Raw genomic sequence first — 27016 nt, 5'->3', positions numbered from 1 at the left:
CTGTTGAGAGTCTTTTCCATGGCGTCTGGCCTGACCCTGCTCCACGCGAGCTCCAATCCAGCGAGGTTCTGGAATGCGTGCCCTCTAGCTGTGATCACGGAAAGGGCGTTGGAGGAAGAAAGTAGACCATTTTTATGTCTCGTTATTGACGAAATCTGAAATTATTAGTCCCACCTGGTCCGTAAAGTGAGCCCTGTGTCAGATATTAACACGACGACTTAAACACATTGAATGCTGGGTCAGAGTCATGTGATTAGCGACAGGGTCTCCTTCGCCCAGACCAGATGCCACCCTCTGCCCTGCGTCATCGCGAGGACACTCAGCACTGGCCGGAGTCCCGTGGTGGTGTGTGACTGTTCGTGGGGTGATGAAGAGTTCACATCGGTCAACACTGGGGGGAACCTTGTCTCTCAGTGGTGACGTTAGCTCCCCACTGCCATGGTCGGCGACGTGACCTGTGGATTTCGTAAGAGGTGGGCAGAGCAGGCCTGCCCTTCCCTGCTGCCCTCTGTTCTCCAGAGACTGAGGCTGCGCCTCGTGTGCGCTCATCAAGACGGATGTCGCTGGTCTTGCGTTTACCTTAGGGCCGCTTGCGACGAGGTGGATGTTTAGTGAAGACGGATGTCATAGATGGGGAAGGCGCCTTTTAGTCCACAGTGAAGCAGGTCTTTACTGTTTTCCTGAGCAAGGCTGAGTGTTTGTGCAGTACCGTGCCTGGTAAAAATGTATCCCTGGCTAGAAGCAAGGGCATCTGATTCAGAGGAACGGCCTCGTGTCTGCGAGCTCCACAGCAGGTGAAACTGTATCACTCGGAGACAGTTATGTGGCTAAGACAGTAACTAGATGTTTGCTCGTTCAAGGTTTTTTAAGGGAATCTTTTAATGAACGGATAAAAATAAGCGTCCGGTTAGCAGATGAACTTTCCTTAAAGCTCGTTCTGATCTATTTTCATAGTATAATTTTTTTCAATCTGGCTATTCATTCCAAGTTTATTAATTTTACTCTCTGGACATTTACCATTTGAAAACCTAATATGTCAAAATGTAAACATTTCACCACTATATCCCAATATCAATTTTTTAGTAGTAGTTTTCTGGGGCAGTTTTTCTAAAGTTTTTTGATGTCATATCCGTATTAAAAAATTTGACAAATATACCCCTAAACTATGTATGTATGTGTGTCTGTGTGTGAGCGTGTATGTATTTAAAAGTTACATACGTGTGTCAGTACACTAACATATGATCAACATTATAAAAGCAAGCAGGAAAAGAGATGTTAATGAAACAGATTAAGATTAAAAATAATGCACTGTCTTGTCATTCACGATGATCATATTATCAATACTTTAAGGCAAACAGGAGCTTTGGGATAAATTTCATCATTGGGGACAATATTTTAAGTGGCTTTCTTTACTATTTCTAACATCTGGGTGACTTTTTCCAGATCCGATTAGATCGTCGTTATTCTTACCTTACAGCGCTGACGGGGAGTTTACAAGAAGGGTCAGGTCGATGCTGCCTTCTTCTCGTTTCCTGGCTTTGCGTTACCCCTACCTTTGATGTTTGGATTTCTCTGCAGTAATCTTTTGAGGCCACTAGTCCTCTTTGCAAGGGGCAGTTCTCCGTAGGACAGGGTGGAAAGTCACGAGAGCCCAGGCGTACCTGAAGGGTAGGATGTCACGATGCGCTGAGACTCGGGGACGAGGGCCTGGCTGTCTCAGGGCAAGTCCAGACGTTTTCCTCCGGCTCCTGGAGCATGGTCCTGTGTACCACCCTCAGACCACCGCCCTAGGAGGTCCACCCGACTTCTGTGGTAGTTTTTCAGTGCGATTGGATTTCCATAGGAAAATGCTCGTGTGTATCGTTGCACAGCCGCCGTGTTTGTCCCCACATCTGTCCATCAGAAAGGCAGGGAGACGTCTGTGGGCAGCAGTAAGGACCCTGCGTTTGGACTCTGAGTCCCAGCCCTGCCACTAACCGGCTGTGTGACAGTTGACTTACTTTCTAGAAGCGTTGTCATCTGCAACCTCACACTGTGGTGGTGAGGATGAACGGTCAAAGGGTAGGTTGGCACAGGACCTTGTGCCTTGTCATTTACAGTCACCCATGACGGATAACGCCCTGTGTGAGTCACAGCGGAACGTTTCTCCTAGGTTTTGTGTATATCCTTTCTCAGCAACGTGTTCTGTTGTCTTCACTCCTAGACTGCCTCTTCAAGCTATGTCCCATGAACCGCTACTCTGCCCAGAAGCAGTTCTGGAAAGCCGCTAAGCCGGGGGCCAACAGCACGACAGATGCGGTGCTGCTCAACAAACTGCACGTGAGTACCGCTCGTGGGCAGCCACCGGTGCACGTCCGGGTGTGCTGGGTGGGGGGCCCGTGCCAAGGGCTTGCGGGCAGCCCCCGGTGCGCGTCCGGGAGTGCTGGGTGGGGACGATCCGTTCTGCAGCCCTCCCACTCTGGGCGCCAGCTCCCTTATGTCCTTTAATGAAGGATGAAAGGGAGCTGTCCCCAAGGAGAGGCGGGTCATAGTCAGCACTCAGGAGCTCCAGGCGCGGTGAAGAGACCTGGTTCCTCCCCTCAGTGAGCTCATTGTCCGGTGTGAGGACGCATGAGCTGTCACTCCCATGGCACTTGAAACGCAGTGCGGACTCCGCGCCTGCCGAGCGCAGCTTTCCCCACTGGGGGTTCTGAGCTGCGCTCACCCCGCACCAGCCGCGCTGGCTTTACCGCATTTCATCTCATTTTTTGAGCACCACAAAAAACTGCAGAACGTTCGAACAGTCTTCTCCTGGCTCCTCGTAAGCCAAGACTGTCGCCTCCTTTGTGTCTCTGGTCACGTGCCATCTCAGCGAGGCCTTTCTCGACCGCCTTATCCACACGACGGTCTGCCTCTTCCGTCACAGGCCGTTTACCGCTTCCTCAGCACTGAGCACAGCCTGCCCTTGTGTTAGGATGACAGCTCCGTCAGGTGAGGGGCAGTGTCTGTCTTGTTCCCCACTGTATCCCAATGCCATTTAATAGTGTCTGGCACATAGTAGGGGCTCAGGAAATACTTGCTGAGTGAGCACTGTGCTAGGCAACGTGGCCACCGTCAGTTTCTTAACCTTCTGGGAGCTTGGTGGCCAATAACGAAGAGTCAAGAGGTGGTGACAAGCCAGTGTGGCAAGTGCTGTTGCAGGGTTAATCACCAAGGTGGTGGGAGCACCTGGAAGGGGCACACAGATCCATCTGTGTGAGTAAGGGTGGGCGATATGGTGGTCAGGGAGGGCTTCCTGGAGGAAGAGGACGTGCTGAGTACGCCCGGAGGAGGAGGCATCTGTGGGAGTCGGGATAAGGGAGGAAGAAACAATGGAGACAAAGAGGCTGCTTTGACGACGTCAGGAATCGCTTCATTATTTTAATGGTTTCGGGGCAGACGCTCTCGAGCTCAGCAAGCCCAGTGCTGCCTCGTAATAGCAACTGCTACGCAGCTGCACAAACAGGAAATAACATTCACAAATAATGAAACCTCTCGAGACACCACAGTTGAGAAAACGACTTATCAAGGAGAAACAGAAGTAATACATTCTATAGCTGTGTTCTTGGCTAAGTTGCCGCTCAGGCGTGAGCACCGTGGAGGGCACAGGAACCGCGTGCTGGGACCTGTTTGTGCCAGCCCCGCAGACGGGGCCGCGAAGGCTGTGACCGATGCAGGGTTATGGAACAGGGGACCCAAAAGCCTGTTTCTCTAACGTGTTTCTCCAGAATGGTCAGCAGTACACCGGTTGTTAAGCAGCACGTGCACTTTCGGAAAATGTGTCAGTAGCAGTGTGAGCTGCACCTGCAAGACTGTGCCGTATGTTGCTGTGTCATGGGGGGGTGAGGGCTTCGGCTCGGAACCCGTGGACAGCTTCTCAGCCCACGCGCGTGTCCAAGCGGACAGAAGACGTACAGGGCAGCGGTGTTCCGTCCTCGGTCAGGGCGTCGGCCATCCCTGGCTCCTGTCCCCTGTGAATCAGCAGTGCCTCCTCCTCTGCCGGTCACTGTGACGATTGGAATCACCCTGAAGTCTGTGCTGGGAGCCTGTGAACATAGTGAACATAGCGGAGTGGCCAGTGCAGGCTGCTCCGGCCTGCGGGCCTCTTGGTGATGGGGAGTGGGGGGCGGGGCTATGTAGCGCCTGTGCCTGCGAGGCCACCTTGGTGGCAGGAGCCGTCTGTAGTCCTGCCTTTCCTTTTCTGGCCTGAAAATCTTTCTGTTCGAGGAGATCTTATTAGAGGATCTCAAACCCTTCCTCCCGCTATGTTTTTACAGCAGGGGTTGTTCATTCAGATTCCTCTCGGCCAAGCGGGAAGCCAGCAGGAATTTTTTGGCGGGCCGGGCTGCTGCGTGGGATGTGCCTACATGCCCCGGAAGGGGCCGTTCCAGCCCCCGCCGCTGCTGCGTGGGCAGGTGGGCCACAGACTGCTGCCAGGAGAAGCTGAAAATCCATGCTGACGTATAGTACCTCAGTTTTTTAATTGAATTAAAACTTAAAACACACAGTGGACAGCAGCACAGGAATGGCTCGGGTCGGGTGGCGTTCCTTCGCCGCCCGATTGCCAGCGGCCGCGTGCGTTATGTTTCATCCGCTGTTCTCGTTGCTCCTTCCCCGAGTGAGCCGTGACGAAGCTGCACGGTCGAAAGAGGCGGCCCTAAAGGTGTCCAAGAACTTCGAACTCTTATCAAAAAAATTAAAAGGCAACTCTCTTTTTTTTTTTTTTTTACGCAGTTTGTGATTTAAAAAATATTCTTGTTTTCGGGCAGTCCCTTATTCTGATGTAGATGGCCAGAGCGACTTCGGGTCTTGGGTATTGCATCTCTGTGATTCTGATTTTCCTGTTCATTTGGACCTTTTTCCTCTAGTGTCTGAAAGTTATCGACATGCTTTAATGCTGTCATTAAAATGTGGTATTTCAGGCAGCTGCTTGCCTTGGGGGCGGATGGCCAGTCCCCAGTGGGTTTTCATTTTTATTTTTGTCAATTCCTGTGCAGGACCCCAGTCAAAGGTCAGATTATTTTAAATTAATGCCATTTAAGGAATTCGTCGCCTAGACCACTTGACTTCCTCTTGACTAGGATGCGTGACATATAAACGCTGCTCTGAAGGAGAGTGCCATCTAGTGGCTGGTTACTGCGTGCGTCTGTTCCCTCTGCTAGAGTGAGTCTCTGCTGCCTTCCGAAGCCTGGGTCCGGCATTGCTTGGTTTCAGAAGCTTCACTTCGGTATCCCGTGTGATTTAGAGCTCGTCGACCTTAGGTGAATAACCTTTCCCCATCGTTCCAGTGACCTTTCTGTAGCAATTTAATAGTGGCTTCTCTGTTTCCGAAATACGATAACAGGTGACTAGGATGGGGTTGGCCTCGATGTTGCTTAGGGAGCACGGTGACGTCTGTGACTGGTCGCGACCACAGCGCAGAGCGCGATTTCCTCCGTAGAAATTAAAAAACAGCCCTCCAGCCACTGTGCCAGGGGAAGAGTGGACAGATATACACGTCCTGTGACTTTAATCAGCCGGCCCCGGTGGCGGGGGGCAGTGTGCAAGAGCCTGACAGTTTTTACCATTCTGAAAAACGTGTCATGGCCTTGTACACGTGACCGATTATCTCCTTAGGAGAATCTCCTAGAAATGGGATTGCTACGTCAAAGTTACACTCACCGAAAACGTCTTGGCGGCTGCTGCCAGATCACCTTCGAGGAAATCATACTGGTCGGCGGTCTTAGAGTGTGAGCCTCTCAGTGCTTACGGGGCTTCACACCCCACATCCTGTCCTTTTCAGGGGCGGACGCAGCTTCGATCGGTGGGCCCAGGTATACGTCAGACCTTATTCCCTTCTCGTCTACCTTTAGTCTCACCTGTTAAACCTGAAAATCAGGATGGACGTTTCTGTTTAACGGCCGGGTTGGACAGTGCCGTATGTCAGTTATATCTCAATGAAACTGGAGATAAAAACCCAAATTTGGTTTTTCTGGAGGGAGTTATCTAAGGATTGATGTGTGAACTCAAATGAACGTACATATAGTGTTTGCACTAATAGAAGGTGAGATGATTTGGATAGTTTTCTCCTTAAACAAAGAGAGCTCGTGGGAAAAGTGAATTCTTAGAATGATTTGTAAGCTCAGTGCATTGAACGGTCATTCAGAAGTTATGTGGAGGCTTGGTCATTATTGAACCTTGTGACAGTTTCAGATGTGTTTGATATTAGAAGTTCGTGGAGATTTTTCCTCCAATTTTGTTGTATTTTTTGTTCTAATTTTTACTTCTATGTTTTTGGACAAATGCTGCTAGGTTTACTTAGTCTTCTATACAGAGTATATGGCTTCTCCATAACTAATTTGGCTTTTTTTTAGATACTGTTACAGAGTTGCCACTTTTGTACTTAGTCTAAGCTAGGTAGGAACTTAATGTTTTAGATTAACTTGACTTACACTCAGGCCACTGGCAATTCTCGAGAGTAAGAGGAAGGTCCGCGGGACTTTTCTCCCTGAAACAAGGGCCCCGATGTCATTTAAGTGTGAGAAACGCTACTTCATGATTCCTTGCCGTGAATTCTTTCAGTGTGATGTTTTGAGCACAGAAAAAAATTTTACTGGTGTGTTGGAAAACGTTGTTTTATTTCACTGAATCTATTGATTTTTACCCCCCTTCTACATGGTTTTCCTGGAATTTCTATATTAGCCGAGAACTGCTCAGCAGGACAGCTGGCTGTCTACAAAGTATCGCCCTTTCTTCTGCTGGATTTCAGTCCGAGGCCTTGGTTGGAGCACTACTGCAGGGTGCTGGAGAGAGGGGTCTCTGGACGGGGCGAGGCACAGGCTTGGAAACGGGCGGAGCTGGGAGGCAGGTAAGGGCGGGTGTTTATGGAGAGGGGACCGTGCCTGGATGCTGGGGATTGCCAAGGTCCACCCTGGTGTTACTTCTGCATGTGTCTTGAGCCCAGTGGACTTCACCGTTTTGTAGCTGAGAGTCACAGACTAGTAAGCGATTCCACAAGAGAGCGGTAGCCTCCCACCGGGCGCGGATGCGGCAGACCCGCGGTGGCCTCCTCCAACGCACCCTCCGCCTCCTGCAGCGTGGCCTCTTCGTGGCTTAGGATTGCGTCCTGAGCTCATTTTCTCCGATGGTCTGCCTTCCTAACAATACCTCTATTCCAGGCAGAGGTAGAGCAGATGCTGAATTTGAAGGAGCTGAAAGTGTCTTCACCCAGCCACTTTAGTCCAGCTTTTTAACTTTTCGTCCTGAGAGCATTTCTTCGTTTTAGAGACTCGTGTATAATAATGGTTAAACTTTACTGAATGCTTCTCGTACGTCCGGCACGTGTTTTCTCTGATCTTTGCAATAGCCCTAAGAGGTTGCACTTCCCCATTTTGTGGTTGAGAACACTGAGTGAGGCTTGAGGTTCAGCGACCCGGCCAAGCTGAAAAAGCCAGCCTGTGGCGGAGCCGGGAGCAAGTCCGGAAGGGTCCTGAGCGACTGCAGACAGGTGACCTGGGAAGGAGGCCCGCTGACCCACACCTAGTAGCATCTCGCCTCAAGGACGAGCATGCAGGAAGCTGTTCCAAAGTACAAGTGGTCATCAGGCTTTCGTGGCCCATCGGATCAGAGCTGCGTGTCTTCTCTGCTGTTCTGTTTCTGCTCCAGTGAGGAGCCGGGGCCCGGGATGAAGCCAGCACCCCGCGAGCCTCGTGACCACAAGCTGCCAGTGCTTTCAGAGTCGCATGGGGAGACGGACGAAGAATGGCCGCTCAGCTCGAAAACCCATATCCGAAAAGAGATGTGCACACTGATGTTCACAGCAGCATCATTCACGGTGGCCAGGGCATGGAAGCAACCGGAGTGCCCTGTGATAGATGATTGAATAAGAAGCCGTGGTCCATATATATGATAGAATATATCATATATCAGTCACGAGGAGAGATGAAATACTGCCATTTGCGACAACGTAGATGGACCTTGAGATAATCCTGCTAAGCGAAATAAGCCAGACAGAAAAGTTAAAAATCCCATGATACCGCTTATCTGTGGGATATAAACCTAAAAGCAGCAAATGAACAGGACAAACAGGGCTCATGGACATGGACAATAGACTAGGGTAGAGGGTGGGGGAGGCAAACAGGGTAAAGGGGGTTCAAATACGCGGTGACAGGAAGAAATCTAACTATGGGAGGTGAACACACTGCAAATATATATATGCCTCACTGTTCAAGGGTACAGCTGAAACTTATTGGATTTTGTTAACCAGTGTCACCATAAAAAAATTAATTAAATTTTTTTTTTTTAATTTAAAAAAGAAAAGAAAAATGGTTGTTCAGGTTGGCGGCCCTGGTAGGCTATGCAGCTTCATCATTTTCCCAACCTGCCACATTGGTCATCATAATACCTCCCATTCTCATTTGCAACTGTGTGAATCTGGAGTTAACCTACATGTGAGTTTAAGGATGGTCTCCGCTACTTCATAGGTGTGTGACTTAAAAAAAGACATTATTCGGCAAAATTTCAAATATACACAGAAGGAGAGAAGATATTATAATAAACCCCCTTTGTCCCCATCATCCCACCACCTATGCAGCATTGACCAAACTTTTTCATCTGAGTCTGTTGCTTTTTAAAATTGAGATAATCTTCCATTCAAGGGAGTACTGTGAAAATTAAATAAATGATAATTCCCATCCGGCAGTGATAATACCTCATTGCCACAGCGACGGGGCCCTGCGCCTGTGATTCTCACAGGGAACAGGTACTGTTTTCATCTCCGTTTTACAAAAGAGGAAATTGGGGCTCACTCCTGCTCAGCAACACAGTTCAGGTTGCAAAACCAGGCACCACCCAAAAACAGCCTTTCGATTCAGTTTCATTTGAACTCCAAAGCTTTTTTTTCTTTTTTTTTTCAAAGCTTTAAAAAAAAAGACTTTCATAAATCTGAAAAGGATTATGCAAATTCCCTTTCACCCCTACCCTATTTTCTTTAAAATACGTAAGCTTTTGATGTAAGCTAAGCTAACGCCAGAATGCTCATTAATTCCTTAAAGGAAAAAAAAAAAAACCTTTTCAAAAAAGCCAGAAAGGCCAAGAAAGCGACAGCAGAGTGGCTTGGATCCTCGGTCCTCTGCGTGTTGCACTGGGCCTCGGGGGCACTCAGGTATTTGCTGATTCCTGTGGCTCTCGCACGGCCTGGTGACACTGGCTTCGCTTCACTGCAGGGAAATAGAACCCGGAGTTTCCTCTGTCTGACCAACCTCCTTTCTCCACGCACAGCATGCTGCAGACTTGGAGAAGAAGCAGAACGAGACGGAAAACAGGAAGTTGCTGGGGACCGTCATCCAGTACGGCAACGTGATCCAGGTAGGTCAAGGCTGCTCTTGTCTCTGGAACTGGAGCAGCCCGGAGCACAAAACCGAAAAGACACACTCAACGCCGGTTCGGCCGGCTTTCCAGCGAGACTCCGTGGGGGACAGGGTCTCTTCCGCAAGGTCGAGTGTTCCTTCCCATGTGGGTGGCTCTCGGGCTTTCCAGGTGGTCCTCTCTCGGTGTGAGAATCCACTTCTGTCCCCCGCAGCTGATAATTTAAGATCCGTCCCTATCTAAGTGGGAAGCTTCCCACATGAGAAGGAGCCTGGCCGCCGCCACCGCCGCGTTTAACTCGCTTATCGTATCTGGTGGAAATCGGCTTCTCTGTCACCCAGATCTCTTGGTTCAAGAACCGGTCACCAGAGGCGATGGGAGACATTCTGTAGCTTCGGGTCGAGTGTTCGCTGCTGGGTCTCGTGTGGGCTCGTGGGTGGAGAGGTTCATGTGTTTGTCCCTTGTGCCTTTCAGTTTGACATGGAGTAAAACGCCAGCCGGGGGACAGGGCCGTGCGGTTCGCTCACGAAACCCGCCAGGGTCCGTCCTTGCGGGAGACGGTGTGTGAGCGAGTCCGGAGCCCCGTGTGGCCTCTCGGTTTGTCCGGGTTCCAGATTGTTTCGACCCAGGCACAGAGGGTCAGAGTAGTCACCAACTTTTGAGGACCTAACCTGTCTGGTTGTCTGGCTTCATTATTTTCCTTTTTGAAAGATTTTGCTGACTCAATAATACAAGTGTAAACTTTACTGATTCCGAACGAATTCCTCCCCATATTTGTCCCTTCTAAGTAGGGGACAGTGCTAACCAGGAACAGGGGAGAAGAGAATCCTGAATTGGTAAAAGCAAACTTTTATGTTTAAGGGTTATTCCTATTAGACTTTTAGGCCTGTTGACACAGTGAAAGCAGCTTTCAAAAGAAAGTTTGAAGATTTTGTCCCTTTCCGGTTCTGTCCAATCGAGAGTGGACACAAGGCCCAGGTGGGCTCCAGGTTCAGTGTCAGCTTTATTACTGGGCCAGGCCAGGGCCTTGGAACTCAGAGGACGAGAGGGCGCAGGGGCTGAGCACACGAGCCCTTAAGTGCGCCCCATGGGGTTCGGGGTTTGCGACTGAGGTCTCGCCACGCCTCGGTGTGCTCACCAGCAAATGGGGACAGTAGCGGTGTATCTGCTTCCTAGGGTGACTGGGGGCACCTGTCACAGCGTTGGCTCTGAACTCGTGTCAGCTAATAGCGCTTACTGTTACTTCTCCCAAGCCCGGATCTGGGGAGCCACCTCTAGGCAATGTGGGTTTGTAAACCATCCGAGTCCAGCACCTGGGCAGGTGGGTGGAGGATCAGGGGCCATTCACCTGCCACTCATCAGGGATGTCACAATGAGGGCTCAGGAGGGCCCCGCCTTCTCGTCTGTCACGGCCGGGGACGTCAGAGGCTCACGAGGCAGACAAGTGACTCCTCTATCCCCAACAGCCCTGGTAGAAGATTTGTGGGCCAGCCAGGACTGTTCTAGAAACTGCATCTGTTAACACGCAGAGGGGGACGTCGCGGGCGGCAGTGGGGTCCCAGGCTGGCCTCGCTGTCTCCGCAGGGTTGGCAGCCTTTCACCTTCCCTCCCGTCTTCGCTTAAAGTCCAGGGTGGAAATCCCTAGCAGCCATGTTCTCCCAAATGAAACGACTGTCCCCTCGCAGGGCCAGCTGTGAAATTGAACTGTTTCTTGTGCTGCACGGGGCCCTTCCCTAGCTCCCGCTCGGTGTGGGGCTCAGCACCGCAGGCTCTCGGCCCCTGCGCGCGGGGGCAGAGCTGTTCCTGGCCGGAGGCGCCCTTGCCCGGAGCACCTTCCACCTTCCAAGGCGGTGCTGGGGGGACACGAAGTATTTCTTCTTCGCTGCTCTTCCCTCTTTCCCAGGCACCCCTGCCGAGGGCACTTGTCAGCCCTGTAGCTTCGCGGCGAGCTCGGGGGCGGGAGCTCATTTCACCGTGACTCATGGCGCGTCCGACACGTACCTGCCATGACGGAGGGCGAGGCGGCAGCGACGCAGGGTCATGTCGCCGCTCACCTTGTCCTCGGTGCGTTTCCAGCTCCTGCATCTGAAGAGCAATAAGTACCTGACCGTGAATAAGAGGCTCCCGGCGCTGCTGGAGAAGAACGCCATGCGGGTGACGCTGGACGAGGCCGGCAACGAGGGCTCCTGGTTTTACATCCAGCCCTTCTACAAGCTGCGGTCCATCGGCGACAGCGTAAGCGCCACGCACGCCGGGGGGCCGGCCCGGGCCGGGCCGCGGCCGCCGTGTGTGTCACAGTCCCGTCGCGGGGTTTCAGAGTCGGAGCCAGAGGCTTATCCTGTCTGCAGAGAAGCGGGCAGTCGCCGTGGTAACCAGTGTTTGGGAAGCAGGGAAATCGGGAGAGGAGTGGGACTTAAATCCAGCATCTACGTTTCTCCCTCCGGGCTGCCGGGACCGTGGCTCGAGCGGCCCGTTACCTTGGTAACTTTACCCCGTCCTCCTGGATCGTTGGTGGAGCAGAAAAGCCTCTGTCATTCGGAGATAAAGCCAGTGACGGGGAGGACGGGGTCGGGCACGGCCGGGGAGGGGAGAGGACCGTGGGGTCAGCTTTGCTCGTCGTCGGCAGCTGCGGCCGGTCCAGAGCTGGCCCCGTCCTGAGGGGTCATTAAGGCATAAAGTCACAGGAAGCCTTTTCGCTGTGACTTGGAGCGGCTCTGATACTTGCAGGCTGCATCAGTCAGTCGTCACGTGGGCATATTCTTAATAGTGTTCAAATGCTGTTGCCTGTATTTCTGACCTGGCGAAGACTCTGAAATCGCTGTTTTTCATGAAAGAGGACATGCCTTAAACAGCAGAAAATCTTGTCAAAATGCTCAGCTAGACTTAAAACCTCAAACTAAACTTTGCCATTTTTCAGTATTGCCATTGAAGTTTACAAGCTTCAGGTGGTTGAAATACGTGTTCGTTGATGTGTTTGTGTGTGTATTATACACGGTACACCAGAAGCATCCAGCACGAGACTGTACCCCACCACCAGCTGGTGTTCAGTAAACACTGACCCTCTGAGAATAGAGTAACCAGTCCGGGAAAGCTGAGGTTCCACCAAAAGTGTTGGATTTTCAAGGTACTTAACATATTCATTTGGAGTTAGAGAAAATTTCATTGTACACACTCCCCAAAGGCATCGCACTGAAAATCGATGAACTGTACACCTCAGGAGCCAGCATTTCCATCCCCGGCTTCCCCCCGACTCCCCCCCGTCATAAAAGACAGGGTGTCTGGCTCTGAATTTCATTTTCAGCAACTCCTTAGCTTTCCTGTCCCTTCATCGTAGCCGCTGAGCTGTGCCTCGGTGGAGAAGGTGAGATGGACTTGCATAGAGTTATTCTTGTAGGGTAGTGTTTCTTTAAATGACAGGTGTCGATCCATTCGTGGGCCGCGAGGTCGATTTAGTGGCTTGTGACTGTCATTTTAGAAAGCGGAATAGAATAGAGGAGAAAGTGTCCGGCTGTGTTGAACATAATGGGGATACGTATCAATTTGGGGGTGACTCAGGTGAACACAGACGTCTACATGTGTACACATTACACACACATGTATACACACATGTAGACACATACACATACATCTGCCTAGGTATGCATGACTGGGCCGCGGTAGAAAGCGTGCTTCTTAGTGTGGCTTGCACTCGAACAGTGCGAGTGTCGTCGCTTTGGGCACACAGAACTGTGGCTTTATTCTTTCAGAGGTAAGACCTCCCTGCAGACGGTATTCTGCTTCTGCTCCCACAACTGAGTTGGTGCTGACAGACCCACATCTGTGAACACATGGAAAGGGACAGGCAGGGGCGTCCCGTGCTGGCCTCACCATTTCTTGGGGATCGGGCAGGGTCGTTGGGTGTCACAGCTCGGCACGTACTACGAAAGGTTCGGCCGAGGACACCCAGCCACCGCCCTGCCCCCCGGAACAGCTGACCTGTTTGCTGAAAAGCTCTGTTGGTCTTTTCTGTTCCAGGTGGTCATAGGTGACAAGGTTGTTCTGAACCCCGTCAACGCAGGCCAGCCCCTCCATGCCAGCAGCCATCAGCTGGTGGACAACCCGGGGTGCAACGAGGTAAGGGGGGCCGAGCTCCAGTTGAAGGGTGGGCGGAGGCCGCGGGGGCAGGCCTTGGGGCCGGGGCGCGTGGGTGCTGATAGCGCCTCCTGCTGCGATGTGGGCAGAGCGCCTGTTCTGCACCCAAGGGAGCCGAGGCCAGGTCAGGGCTACCGCAGGAGGCGGTGCAGCAGGCTAGTCATCGCCCCGGACTCACTTCCCTGAGCCTTGTGTCCCTGGGGATTGTTTTCCAACTCGCTAAGCCGGAGAGGGGCCCCTCTTACCAAGTTTTTCTGGCCAAAGGGGCACCTTTTTCTAATTACCTCTAACAAGAGCTAATTCCTGAGAAGGGCACACTGCAGGCCGTCGGCAGCCGGTCAGGCTGGCGTCCGGCTATCGGCCATCCGTCTACTTGGCTTCTCAGTTGGTAGATACAGGACGCAAGGACATTTACGTCACCCTGATGGTGACGTAAATGTCTGTCTCATGGTTGAGGACACAGCTCTGGAATCATAGACGTGGGTTCGGATCCCAAACCTGCCGACGCCCAGCCCTGTGGCTGCAGGACGGTCACCCCGTGACCCCGCGCGCCAGGTCTCCTGTCTCTGAAGTGGGCATGATGGTCGTCCCTGTGTTCCTATGCGCTCGTGGATGTCGGTCCGTGGCCCACCGCCACGCAGGTTTCGGTGTCCCCGTTGGTGACATTCACATCTAGAGTGTGTGCCCTGGACACTTCCTGGCCTTCGTCGTTCACCCCGCTTTGCGTCCGCGTTTTCACGGCGCCTCTACTCCCGGGCTGCGGAACGGGAGACTCGGAGTAAAAGGCGGTCGTGCTTCGGGAAGGTCAGGAGGCGCGGTGGCCGTGTCGGCCCAGCACACGGCGCTCGATCTGCGGCCGACGCGGACGGCCGTAGAAGTCGCAGCGCCCGCACCTTCGGGGCGTCGGCCTCCAGGGCTTGGGGGCCGGAAGACGCCGCCGTCCGAGGGGAACACGAAGGAACCCCTCCCATTCCTTTCGCAGGTCAACTCCGTCAACTGCAACACGAGCTGGAAAATCGTCCTCTTCATGAAGTGGAGTGACAACAAAGACGACATACTGAAGGGGGTGAGTCGCGGGCCCGACGGGCCGGGCGCGCGGGCCTCCTGTCGCGTGGCGGCTCGGCCCCCTCCCTAACGCCGCCTTCCCCGCTCCCGCGCGTGCCGGCTTCCAGGGCGACGTGGTGAGGCTGTTCCACGCCGAGCAGGAGAAGTTCCTCACGTGCGACGAGCACCGGAAGAAGCAGCACGTCTTCCTGAGGACCACCGGCCGCCAGTCGGCCACGTCGGCCACCAGCTCCAAAGCCCTGTGGGAAGTGGAGGTAAGGGCGAGGCAGATGCTGACTCCCACCTGGCCGCCTGGGATGACGGAGAGGGGCAAGTCCACGACACCGTGTCGGGGGTGCTGTGTGCGCCCGTGGAGGGCTTAACATCTACTCTGGAAGCAAACCAGCAACTGAGGCCGGACACTGCTGCCTCTGGGCCATCGAATCATCCGTTCCTTCTGTTTTTCTCTCTCTTGCTCGTTTATCTGTCACAACATGTTACCACGTGCCTACCCAGCAGATGCAGAGGGGCCTGCACGTTGGGGATGGGCTGGAAAGACGCACAGCCGGGCCGGAGGGTGCAGGTGGCACGAGGCACAGCCTCCGTGCTCTGCGCACCTGATTTCCCTTGGCTGCGTGCCTCCGCGTGGGACAGCTGGGCATGTGCTGCCGGCCCTTTCCAAAGTTGGTGCCACCGTCCCCCCCAGGCGGGCGGAGTGTCCCCGTGCTCCCACATCCTTGCCAGCTCTTGGCGTGGTCGTTCCTTCTCACGCTAGCCTTTTGAACAGGCGTCTCGCGTGACAGCGCACCGTGGTTTCAACCTGCGTGTCCCCTGCGGCTCGCAGTGTGGCTTTTCATGCGCTTATTTGCCGTTCATTTACGTTTTTCATGTTAAGGGAGTCTGCATAGAGTTTTTAATTTCCGCCCTCTCTCTCCCCTCCTCCTCCTTTCCACTCCATAGCATGTGCTTTTTAGCGTCTGCGTAGAGACACTGCCCGTCGCGCTCATCACGAACTCTTCTGAGCTAGAACATGGTCTTGAACTTGCCTTGATCATCGATGCCCCACTGTACCCACTACAGAGTTACAATCGCTTTCAGAACCATTTTTTATGTACGGTTTGGATATGGGTGCCAAAGAAAAAAGACTCTCTCTCCTCAAGTTAATAAATCATGCGAACTAGAGAAAAATTGAAATCAAAACTAGAGAAAACAAGGGTAGGAATGAACTGTTATCGTGAATTTAACGAGACGCTCCCATTGAGCTGTTTATTCTATAGGGTCCTTTTGCATAGTTGATGCCATTTCACAAACAATTCTGTACCCCGCCTCAGTCTGCTATCATAAATCAAAGAAACGTTACAAATGTCGGAACCCTACCAAAGTCACTGTGACCGACTTAGTCACCACAGGCGCCGTGACTCAGTCAGTCAGAAACGGATTGAAGTGAATTGAAGATGACAGCTTTTTGTGGAGAGTGTTTGAGGTATGGACTTCTGAAACGTTAGGCACTTAACTCAGAGCATCTTTTTTTTTTTTTTTCTTTTCTTCTGAGAAGGAACAGCTGTCTAATTCCTACTCCCTAAAAGATTGTTTCCTGCCAATTTTTTTTCTGGCTATTCTGGGAAAACATTGAATCTTTTCCATTTTAATTTTTTTCTCGAAGGTTTTAGAAACTTAAGTGCCCCTTTAAAGGAAGGGAGACAACAGCGTGTGTTTTATATTTGTAGGAGTTAGAGATCTGGGGTTTACATTATACATCGTCAGCTTATTGCCAGTCCAAAAGACACCCCATCTTTTCACACACGACGTGAGAACCTTGTAGCGGCCCCGTCCTGTCCCCTCCGGTCCCTGGTGAGCGCCATGATTTTACTGCTACATAAGTTATAAACTCCACAGTGCCTTTTTACTTATTTTGCCCCGTTTGAACAGTCGTTTATATTTTAAAAACAAGTAAAAACGAGGGGAGTCTGTGAACCATGGAGTTATCCTGCCCGCTCTTCACTCCTTTCTGTGGGTTCATTTCCATCTGGCGTCATTTTCCTCTGGCATAAACAGCTTCCGTACCACGTCCTGTCGTGCGGTCTGTCTGAGAACGCAGCTTTCTGTTTGTGTGTGAATGTCTTCATTTTGCCCTTGATTAAACAGTCTGTTTGTTTTATCTATGTGCGTATGTATTTATATTCTTATTGTTATTCCATGGGATGCCACACTATATATATGTGTGTGTGTGTGTGTGTGTGTGTGTATTTTTTTTCTTTTAAATTTTAAATTTATTGGGGTGACATTGGTTCAAATTATATAGGTTTCAAGTATACAGTTCAAAAGTACATCATCTGTATGTTCAACGCGCAAAGTCACGTTTTTCTTTTTTAAAACAACGGCTTCACGGAGATACAGGTCACGTACCACACAATTCAAGGCGTACACTTCAGTGGTTTTTAGTAGGTACCTGGAGTCGTGGAGCCATCGCCACAGTCACCTGCGGCGGTCACACCGCGTTTCTGCTCACCCTTGCTCCCCACCCTTGCTCCCCACTCCTCCCCAGCAGCCGCTCGTCTCTCCATGAACGTGGATTTCCTACGCTGGCCGTTTCCCAAGGGGTCCTTTGTGTCTGACTCGGTCACCTGGCGTGATGTTTTCCCAAGTTCATCTAGGTGGCCTCATGTATCACTACGTTGTTTTTTATTGCCAAACGAGATTTCATTGTATGGCTGGACTACGTTTTATGTATTATTCAGTGCCATTTGGGTTGTTTCCACTTTTTGGGCTCTTCTGAGGAGTGTTGCTACGACCACTTGTTTACACATTTTTGTAAGGACATATGTTTTCAGTGCCTCTTGGGGGAGGGGATTGTGGGTCACGTGGTAACTTGAGTTAGTTTATTTTCCCACCTGTGGTGTGTTAAGGCCCCATTTTCTCCACGTGGCCGTCATATACATAGGATATTTTCGTCGGACATAGACTTCTAGGTAGACAGTTCCTTCTTTCTGTGCTCAAGGTGTCATCTGTTGTCATCTCGTATGCATTGCTTCCGATGTGAATTCAGTGGTTTTCTACCTTTGTTCCTATATAGTGTCTTTTCTTTTTCAGGGCTGCTTTTAAGATTTTTCTGTTTCTGCTTTACACTGATCTAATTATGATGGTGCATGCGTCTGTGTGTGTGTGTATCCTACCTTGAGTTCACTGAGTTTCTTGACTCTGTGGGTATGTCTCAAAATTAGGAAAATTTGGGATCATCATTTCTCACATATTTGTCCTGGCTTCTCCAACCCACACAGACGTGCTGGATCATTATGTTGTCTGGCAGCTCGGCTGGTTTTTGCGTCACATTTTCCCGATTCTTGCCTGTCCGTCGCTTTATGATTATATACTGAACATTGCGAAGGACGTTTTTGTTGGATATAGAGTTCTAGGTTGGCAGTCTCTGCTGCCTTGCCGAGTGTCTGGATCCTGTTACCTGCCTTTAAAGACTACTGAGTTTTGTTTTGTCGGACAGTGAAGTGAGTCGTGGGTCCATTTGGTCCTTTGGAGGCTTGCTTTCCAGCTTCATTAGGTCAGCAGCATGGCAGCCTGTCTCAGGGCTGGGTTGGCCTTGCGTCCGAGGTGTGACCCTTTTGGCGTCTCTACTGCACGCCCAGGTGTGCGACGGACTCTCTCCTCTGTCTTGCCAGCACCAGTCCCACCCAGGGGAACGTAGCAGTGACAGCTCCCCCTTGTTCTATCCGTGGGGGTCCCACCTTACACACCTGCAGCTTGGTATCCAGCCAGAGATTCAAGGACACCCCCGTATAGATTTCTGGGGCTTTCTGTCTGGGTCACTCTGTGTTCTGCTCCCGCATATTTCAGCCACCTCAGTCTCCCTAAATTCCGATACGTCTCCTGAACTCAGTGGGACCAGTGTCCGCGCATGGGTTCTCCTTCCCAATGCCACCATCCCGAGAGGACCTTCAGGAGAAAGTCCGAACAGTCACGGAGCCGCCTCGTTTCCGGTTGCCCAGAGGCCAGCACTGGGCACCGCCCACCGTTCGGCGTCCAAGTCATTTCACGTACTTGTCCAGTTTCCTAGTTGTCTGTGACAAGTTCGTTGTTTTGCTGCGGTGACCAACTGTTTATGGCACCAGCCACTGGTGCCAGTTAATCCATCGTGGCCAGAAGTCGGAGCTACGTTTATTGTATGGTGCGCTGGCCCAGGCTCTGGGAGCTTCAGCTGCAGAGCACGGGCCTGTGTGTGTATCGGCCCGTGACTTCCATGCGTGGAATACTTTGACGGTTTTCCGTGAAATTTCTTTTTATTTGACGTGCCTTTTGTGGATGAATTTCAGAATCTTCTTCATTATGATTAAGGCTAATAGTCCGAAAACCATGGCATTTTTTTTTACTACCATCTTACATCAACGGGGAGACTCTTCTTTGGAGAAACAGCTTCCCCATGTCGAAATTTTGACATTACGTACGGTAGTCGCCATAGGTTTGTGGCAGAGATTGATGTGTTTTTTCAGCTCGTGAACATCCCTCCTGAACGCCGAGCTCTGTGTGATGTCTCAGGTTCGCTGCTGTCCTGCTGCGGCGACACTTCCTCCTGTTGACCGTCCCCTCTCTTCCAGGTCGTCCAACACGACCCGTGTCGGGGAGGAGCGGGGTATTGGAACAGCCTCTTCCGCTTCAAGCATCTTGCCACAGGGCATTACTTAGCAGCAGAGGTAAGTGGCGGTCCGGAGCTTTCCCCGTTCGAGGCCGACGCACTCCCCCGTCCGCCCGTACCTGTCACCGTCGGGCAGTCAGAGGCTCAGGGTCGTGCTCAGTCACCTTGCTTTTCCTTCCGCTTTAATGTTGCCTCTGCCTCCTTTCCCTGCGTAGAGACAAGAAAAGGTAACGGCGGTTACCGCCTCTCAGTACGGCACAGGGACTTCGACCAGGGTGTGGGGAGAGCGTCAGAAGCTCACGCCGTCCTGGGGATGTGTGGGCCGCACGGGGACTGTCCGTAACGACATTGTGCCGTGTATTTGAAAGTTGCTGAGAGAGTAGATTTTTTTTTTAAATGCTAATCTGGGTTGAGGATAATCTTTCTGTTTTGCTCACGCATCCTGCTCTTCCCATGTCTTACCTTCCAACCCTGCCCCTAACAAGAGTGACCGAGACACGGCTGTTGTGACACGTGGTATGTAAAGCCAGAAGCGTTAAGACGCACAAAGGCTTAGGCAACTTCATGAAGCTCTGTGGTTCTCAGAGCATTCGTGGAATGGACGTGTCTTCTCTTTCGTACGTGCAGGACTGTCCAAAACCAAAGAAATTAGCTTTACCTTAAATGTCTGTTACGGTGTTTGCGGAAAGGCAGGACTCACTCAGTGGTGATGGCAGGAGGAATTTACCTTCTAATTTTTGTATCAAATTAAGGAGCCGTCCTACTGTGTGATGGATATTGAGTTTTCCTCTGCTCTGCTGTAAGACGCACGATGAATATTCCTAACAGATTCTAGTCGTACGGCAAACGACACCCCTGTCGTCTGGCGCCACTGGCGAGACTGTGCAGATTTTCTAGGTGACGTGTGGGTGTCAGCACAGCTCCTGCAGCTGGCCCAGAGGAAGCCTGGATCTCAGGGTACCGAACCCCGGGGTGCCTGACACCCGTATGGATTGATGATTCTGAAATATTTTAGAACCAAAGATCAAGACAGTTGAAATTTAGAATGGAGCCCGGGGCCTGAGGGACCCAGCTAACCAGCTGTGAAGAGTGCTGACTCGTCCGCTGTGTTCTGAGGGGAATGTAGCTCTTGCCGGAGGCTATAGACTTGTTATTTATGACTAAGAATAAGCAGGATTATCGATGGCTGGATACTGGTCTTTCATTGATCTCAGGCTTTTAACTGTTGTTTTGCTGGTGATTCACTGTGTCTCTCCGTCTGTACTTGGGAGCCATCTCTCGGCGACTGGGCGATTGTCCTCTGTGTGTTGTACTTGTGTGACTTGTGTCAGTGTTGTGGCATGCTGGTTTCGTGAACAGGGAAGGGACACGTTTGTAGCTGTTGAAAGATGTCCCCAGGCCTTGACGTCTCCTGCAGGCGGGGCCAAGTCCTTGAGAAAGCGATGTGGATGTTTTAATTTCCTAACGATTCTTTTTCATCAGGTAGACCCTGACTTTGAGGAAGAGTGCCTGGAGTTTCAGCCCCCAGTAAGTATGGACAGGAGCCTTCTTGTCTTCGTCTGGTAGGGTGAGGCCAAATGTTCTGGAACTATCTAAGGAACTGCCACCGTGGTCATTGGTTGCTGGGGAAGGGAAGCCTGAGGCTGCCTTAAAAGAAGGCCTCGTCCTGGGCTTCCCCTGAGAGCAGTCCCGTTTCCTGTGTCCTGATTGGTTCAAGTGCCTGTCAGTCAAGGTGCTGTTTCTGTGTGCTTAGCTGAGGGGCGTCCAGCCCTGAGCTGCAGAAGGTCACAGCATTTCTGCGACTGCTCCCAGGTGGGAGGCGGTGACAGCCCCGTAGAAGTCGGCCTTTTACAAATGGACGACCTGTGGCTGTTGACCTCTATCCACACTTCATTCAGGATTTTCAGGGAGTGCGTGTGTGAGGTGGATAGTGTCACTGAGACTGTGGAATTAACACAGAAGGCACGGTGCACCTGACACCTGATTAGACAACGTCTCACCGTCTGTTCTTGCTCTCTGCAAAGTCGGAAATAGACCTTATGATGGGGTTTGGCGTTTTAATGCCAACTGGACCTTTCTTTGGAGGCTATATTGCCAATTAATGCAACATGGAGGCGCTCGGGGTTCAGGGTCCACAATTATGGGTTGACGAGCGCCTGGCTGAGTTACATGGAAATGATGGGCGTGAGTAAGGCCGTTCTCTTGTGGGGTGCGTCATTCGGGTGTAGGATTTTTAAAGAATCTAAACAGTTGCTGCTCCGTTTGACACTGCGTGTCCACGTGGTCATCTCAGTGGTGGATATGGCCGGTAGTCATGGAGGCATTCCTTTCTTTTCCCGTAAAATTTTGAAAGAATTGGAGGGACTTGACCTTCACGGAGGGAGCTGAGGCGGGCACCGCAGAATGCTGCTGTCTGGGGAGTGTGAGTTCCACAGTGACGCTGAGCCTCGGGTTGGGTTCGGCTGAGATGCTGGTCTAGCTCTGGAAGAAACGGGGTGATTCTAGCTGGGGCGCCCCGCCAGTAGCTCCTGGCTGGCGGGGAGGGGGACCCTTTTCCCCGCCTCTCGAGGGAGCACCCGAGGGCCCTGTGCTTCCTTTCGCCCTCCTCGCCCTCCCTTCTGGAGCCCATTTCGAAAGCTTACGTTGCACACGTACTGGAGGCTGGAACACACCGACCCGGTCCACCCTTCCGCCCGTGTGCGAGGCAGACTCCGCACGTCTCTGCAGAGCGTTCGCTGTGGTCCGCACGCGAAGGCTTGGATGGGCGGGGTGTCATTTTTCCTAAGACAATTCTCTTCAGAGAGAAAGAACTGCCTTGGGTGACTCAGACTGCTGTCTGAGGACACAGTAGGTGTCCCCTCTGCGGTTCTTTGAAGACGAGCTGTGACCTCTTGCAGGGAACCCTGTGCTCTCTGGGAACAACAGGGTCACCCTCCTGGCCTGTGGTGCGTGAGGAAAAGACCAGGTTCAAGTGGCAGGACCCCCGCTTGTGAGCCGTGCGACTCCCTCTCCGAGCCTCGGTCCCCTCATCTGGGGGAGCGGTGGGTGTGCCTGTCACAAGGAACAGGTAGGATATGCAAACCAGGTGGCCACGATAGGCGCCCCCTAAGCGGTAGGCGCCCCCCAGGCGGCGTCTTTGTAGGTCGCACAAGGTCGTTCGCATGTCTGTGCTGGCACATACCCCGGCTCGTCTGGGCCACAGGGAGCGAAGGTGGGTTCGATGACCCTCGTGTGGCAGGCGAGAATGCAGAATGGGTCCCGACGTGTCCCACATCTCGGGGGCTCCCGGAGTTCAGTCATCTTCCGGCTTTGTCACGCTCTCCGTGCCGGGGTGGCGGGCGTGCCACCAGGCTGGGTGCGGATCTTGACTGCTCTGCTCCGGCTACTCTGGCGGCTGGCGGCGGCTGGGTGGTGGCCTTGTATAGAGGAGGGGTCCATGGGCGGCTGTCCCCACGGCATGGGGCCAGCAGTCTGGCTTCCCACTCTGCGGGCAGCGTCGGGAGGCCCAGCCCCGCCACGCAGCCTCGGCGTGGCCCCAGGCGTGTGGGTCCGGGACAGGAAGCCTCATTCTGCTCTCTGTCCCCTGTTGTCCATACCCTGGCATCAGCGCCCGTGGGTTTTGCCTGGGGCCTCCCTCAGCCTCGTGGTGCTCGTCCCTCTAAACTCAGGGGGCCTGGAGCCACGGGCTCAATGCCAAGGGCAGCTCTGTGTGACGGCCTTTCGCACACGTGTGTCTCTCCCCCGACTAGTGGCAAACGCCGGCCACACACTGCCAGGCGGTGAGGACGCCGGCTCAGCCCCGGCCCCAGGCACAGGGGGCTCCGTGAGGTTTTCACTCTGCTCTGGACTTCGGGCAGGTCCCTGACGCTTACCCGCCAGCCGCAGCCGAGCCCGTGTCGCCAGCCGGAACCGGGCGGGGTTTGTGCAGGGTGTGGTGTGTGGGACACTGACAGGTGGCAGCTGTCAGAGGAGGACTTGTGTCTGCTGTCCTTCCCCTGAACCGAGCTCATGGGGGTGTCCAGGATGCTCCAGGTGACTCTTTGGTGGACGCGGAGGGACGAGTGCGGATCTGTCTGTGGGGAGCGCACGGCGTGAGGGGCGGTGGCCTCAAGAGGGAAGACACAGGTTTGGAGTATAAAAGAAGCATTTTCGTTTGTTCTTTTTTTTTAATGGACAAGTTGGGGCTGCGCATGGGCTCATGAAGAAGACTGTGGCCTGTCGCTCAAACTCAGCCCCTGGAATTAAATTCCCCGTGCTCTCTTCTTTGCCTGGGAGAGTTTGTTTCCTTTCTCCATCCCCTATGTGGGAAGGGGGCAAAGGAAGCGAGGTTTTCCCAGGAGAGGCAGGTGGCTGTTGTCACCTGCAGGGGCGTCAGGCCTTAAGCCCACAGAGCCGCGGCCTCCGGGCGCCTGCTGACAGCTTCCCAGGCACCCGGGCTCCGGTGCCGGGCCGCGTGACGGTTCCTGGGGGAGGCGTTCCCCGTGGGAGCGGACAGTGGCCGTCACTGAAGATTCTTCTCCGTTGCAGCCAGTCTCTGACGTGGCAGGAGAGGCCCTTGTCCCCACGTTGTCCTCAGCTGTCGCCCCCCCCGATTTATCGTGAACGTCGTCTTCCAGGGCTGGCATGGCTTCCCAGCTATGTTCCTCGGCCACGTCAGGGTCACGGCTCCCGAACGCTCGCGTCCAGCTCTCTTTGTTTGGCGTTTTTCTCCGGGGAAGTGGCTGCGTCATGTGACCGTCAGACAGTTTCCCCATCGGTTAACACAGCATCCTGTAGCCAAAGCCACGGGCGAGCTTCCGCCACGTGCTCCTGCCCCCAGCGGCTGCGGCGGACGTGGCTCTGTGGGGTTCTTTATTGCCGTGGACGTGGATTATCGTGATCTCATTGCTTCAGCACATTTTACCGCAACACGAGAAGGCAGGGCGTCGGCACTCGGCGCGGACGGCCGATCAGCCCCTCGCGTGCCTGCTCTGCAGCCGCGGCGCCTCTCCTGCCGGCCGCCGGCATCACAGGGTCCTCCCCGCTCCTGTGGGCTGCGCAGCGGGGGCGGCGAGTGAAGCGTCCGGCACGCGGCGTCCTTGACGGCCGACTTTTCCTCCTCAGGCGGACCCCGATCAGGACGCGTCTCGGAGCAGGCTGCGGAACGCCCAGGAGAAGATGCTGTACTCCCTGGTCTCCGTGCCCGAGGGCAGCGACATCTCCTCCATTTTCGAGCTCGACCCCACCACCCTACGCGGAGGTGACAGCCTTGTGCCGAGGTACGGTTCCAGCGTGGGTCATCCGCGGGGTGCGAGGCCTGGGCCTGCGGCGGGCGGTCCAGATCGTCACCACCTTTCTCCGCGTTTTTATACAGGGTTTGGTAAGAGGATCTGTTCTGGCTGCCGTTGGAATGGTGTCTGTTTTTTCTTTTTTGTGGGGGGGCGGGGCCGGCTCATCAATTGCAAAGTCTCAGTGGTTGGATGGGAAGTGCTGTGTTTAGGTAAACAAGCCAAACCCGAAGCTCAAGCAGCTTAGTACTTCCAGTTTTTTCTTTACTCCCTCCTTCCCAAAGCTGAGAGATCTCCCGGTGAATCGCATAAACAATTAAAAAGAAATTCTAGAAAACGGAATACTTGAAATCCACTGAGTGCAAAGTAAATTTTCTTTTAAGTATCAATAAGTCAGACCAATCTTCTTCGGCTATTGTATTAAATTTGACTCCTAGTTCTGATGAGAGTGCATCTGGGTCGGGGGGAATGACCAGAGTGAAAACAGGACAGGAGCACAGGTTTGCTCACCACATTGTCAGCGGTGTCACTGAGAGCGGGGACGTTGATGGACCGCTGCCTGCGTGCCATGCACAGCGCTGCGTGCTCTACGCGTGCCCCGAAATTTCATCTTCACACGTGCCTCTGCGAGACGGCTGTTCTTCCTGGCCCCTCTTACAGAGAAGCCGAGGCCCAGGGCGTGTAAGCAGCTTCTCACCAGCCAGCCAGTCCCATCACAGAGTCCCGGATTTCAGGTGTTTAAGCCAGATAGGTCGTCTGGGCCAGTCGGACCCTTCACGCCTTGGTTAGGTCGGCTCTCGCTGGCTGTCGTGGGTTTTCCGAAGGCCCCGTCTCTGACTATTACTTTGTGTTTTCATCTTCACGTCTGTCATTGCCGCGTACCTGCTCGGCCTGAGCCTGGCTGTGAAACTTCCCTGCGGCTTGTGTGCTGTCAGAATTAGAGGGGAACATTCTCTTGTTCTGGCTGCTGTTCCTGTCCCTCGGCGTGACAAGTGTCCGGCAGTGCCCACGTGGAGGAGAGTCTTACCATGCAGGAAGGCCTTCCGTAAACTGCTCGCGGCTTGTTACGCTCTGCTGGGTTGGAAGCCCCTTGAGAATCTGGGGAAAGCTTGAGACGGGCTTTGCATCCTCCAGGTTCATCCTGAATTGGATTGCCTTTTTAAATGGCAGACTTACTGAGATGTGATTTATATACCGTCTGCTGCACATATTCAAAGTGTTTAAGTCAGCGTTTTTGAATAGATGAGCAGAGCTGAGCGATCATAGTCGATTCAAGAACAGTGTCACCCCCTCGCCCCGCAGAAGGAGCCCCGTAGCCATCGCTGTCGCGGACCCCCAGCCTGGGACCAGTCTGCCGTCTCTGTCCATCGGCCTGTCCGGGACGTTTCGTACACATGGCGTCACACGTGGTCCGTTGTGACTGGCTTCTTTCACTTCGTTATTTTTTTGTGACATGTATTAGTATTTATTTTGTTTCACCGGCAAATAACATTCCATGATGTGGTCGTACCGCATGGTATTTATCCACTTATTAGTTGGCGGCGGTTGGGGCATGAGCCGCGTTTGGCCGTGATGGGCAGTGCTGCCGTGCACATTCGTATGTGTATTTTTGTGCAGAACAATGTTATATTTCTCTCCGGTCTGTACCCAGGAGTGGAATTATTCGCTGGGTCATGTGCAACTCTAAGTCTCACTTTTCAAGGACCTGCCGGACTGTTTTCCCCATGGCTGCACCGTGTCGCGCTCCCGCCCGCCGTGCGTGAGGTTCCGTTCCCTCCGCTTTCTCCCCCGCACTGCACTTGTGATGGCTTCTCTTTCCTTCTGTTTCCTTGTGAGCCATCCTCATCGAGGTGAGGCGAGATCTCACTGTGGTTTTGATCTGCATTTCTCTGGCGGCTAACGATGTCGATCAGCTTTTCCTGAGGCTGTTGGTCATTCGTATGTCATCTTTGGAGAGATGTTTATTCAGACCTTTTCTCATTATTTTTGCCCATTTAAAAACATCAGTTATTTGTCTTTTTGTTAGTGGATTTTAAGTGTTTTTTGTTCTGGGTGCAAATGCATTCTTCCATTTCATGGATGGTCTTTTCGCTTTCTTCACGCTGCCTCTCGAAGCACAGGTTTTTAATTTCGTCAGAGTCCAGTTTATTTTTTCTTTGATCGCTCATGCTTTTGGTTTCTTTCTTAAGTAAATTATTGCCTAATGCAAGGCCACAAAGCTGCGTTCTTCTCAGAGTTTTATAGTTCTGCTTTTTACACTTAAAGTCCATGATCCATTTTGAGACTATTTTTTAGTAAGGTTTGTAGTAGGGTAGTTTGCCTTTTAAAAGCTTCCTTCCTTGTTGACTGCCTGCTTGTTGGCTAGTTAGGTACAGGTCGGTAGAACCCAACTGCATTTCAGCTCAAATAACTTTCCATATGTCGTGCCCTCTATTCTGGAAGTGACTGAATGAGCTTTTTAGGTTTCTAGAAGACAGAGGAGTGATATTTATACTATTTGCTAAATGTTCTAGTTTGTAAGAGATACTAAACAACAGAGCCATGTGATTTAAAACATTGTGCATCAGAA

At 52.6% G+C, this 27016-nt stretch overlaps 1 protein-coding gene across 1 annotated transcript in view; it reads left to right on the top strand.

Moving 5' to 3' along the window:
* ITPR1 (inositol 1,4,5-trisphosphate receptor type 1) overlaps positions 1-27016 on the top strand; it is a 332592-nt gene that overhangs the window by 138455 nt on the left and 167121 nt on the right. The window contains exons 5-13 of the mRNA XM_015587167.2: positions 2204-2319; positions 9277-9363; positions 11440-11598; positions 13378-13476; positions 14477-14560; positions 14667-14813; positions 19143-19238; positions 20663-20707; positions 24284-24438. Coding sequence (XP_015442653.1) covers positions 2204-2319; positions 9277-9363; positions 11440-11598; positions 13378-13476; positions 14477-14560; positions 14667-14813; positions 19143-19238; positions 20663-20707; positions 24284-24438 — 988 coding nt within the window. The remainder of the gene's footprint in view (positions 1-2203; positions 2320-9276; positions 9364-11439; positions 11599-13377; positions 13477-14476; positions 14561-14666; positions 14814-19142; positions 19239-20662; positions 20708-24283; positions 24439-27016) is intronic.

This window comes from Pteropus alecto, unplaced genomic scaffold (genome assembly GCF_000325575.1).
Source record: "Pteropus alecto unplaced genomic scaffold, ASM32557v1 scaffold53, whole genome shotgun sequence".
NCBI lineage: Eukaryota > Metazoa > Chordata > Mammalia > Chiroptera > Pteropodidae > Pteropus > Pteropus alecto.
This window is presented reverse-complemented; position numbering and strand designations above follow the sequence as displayed.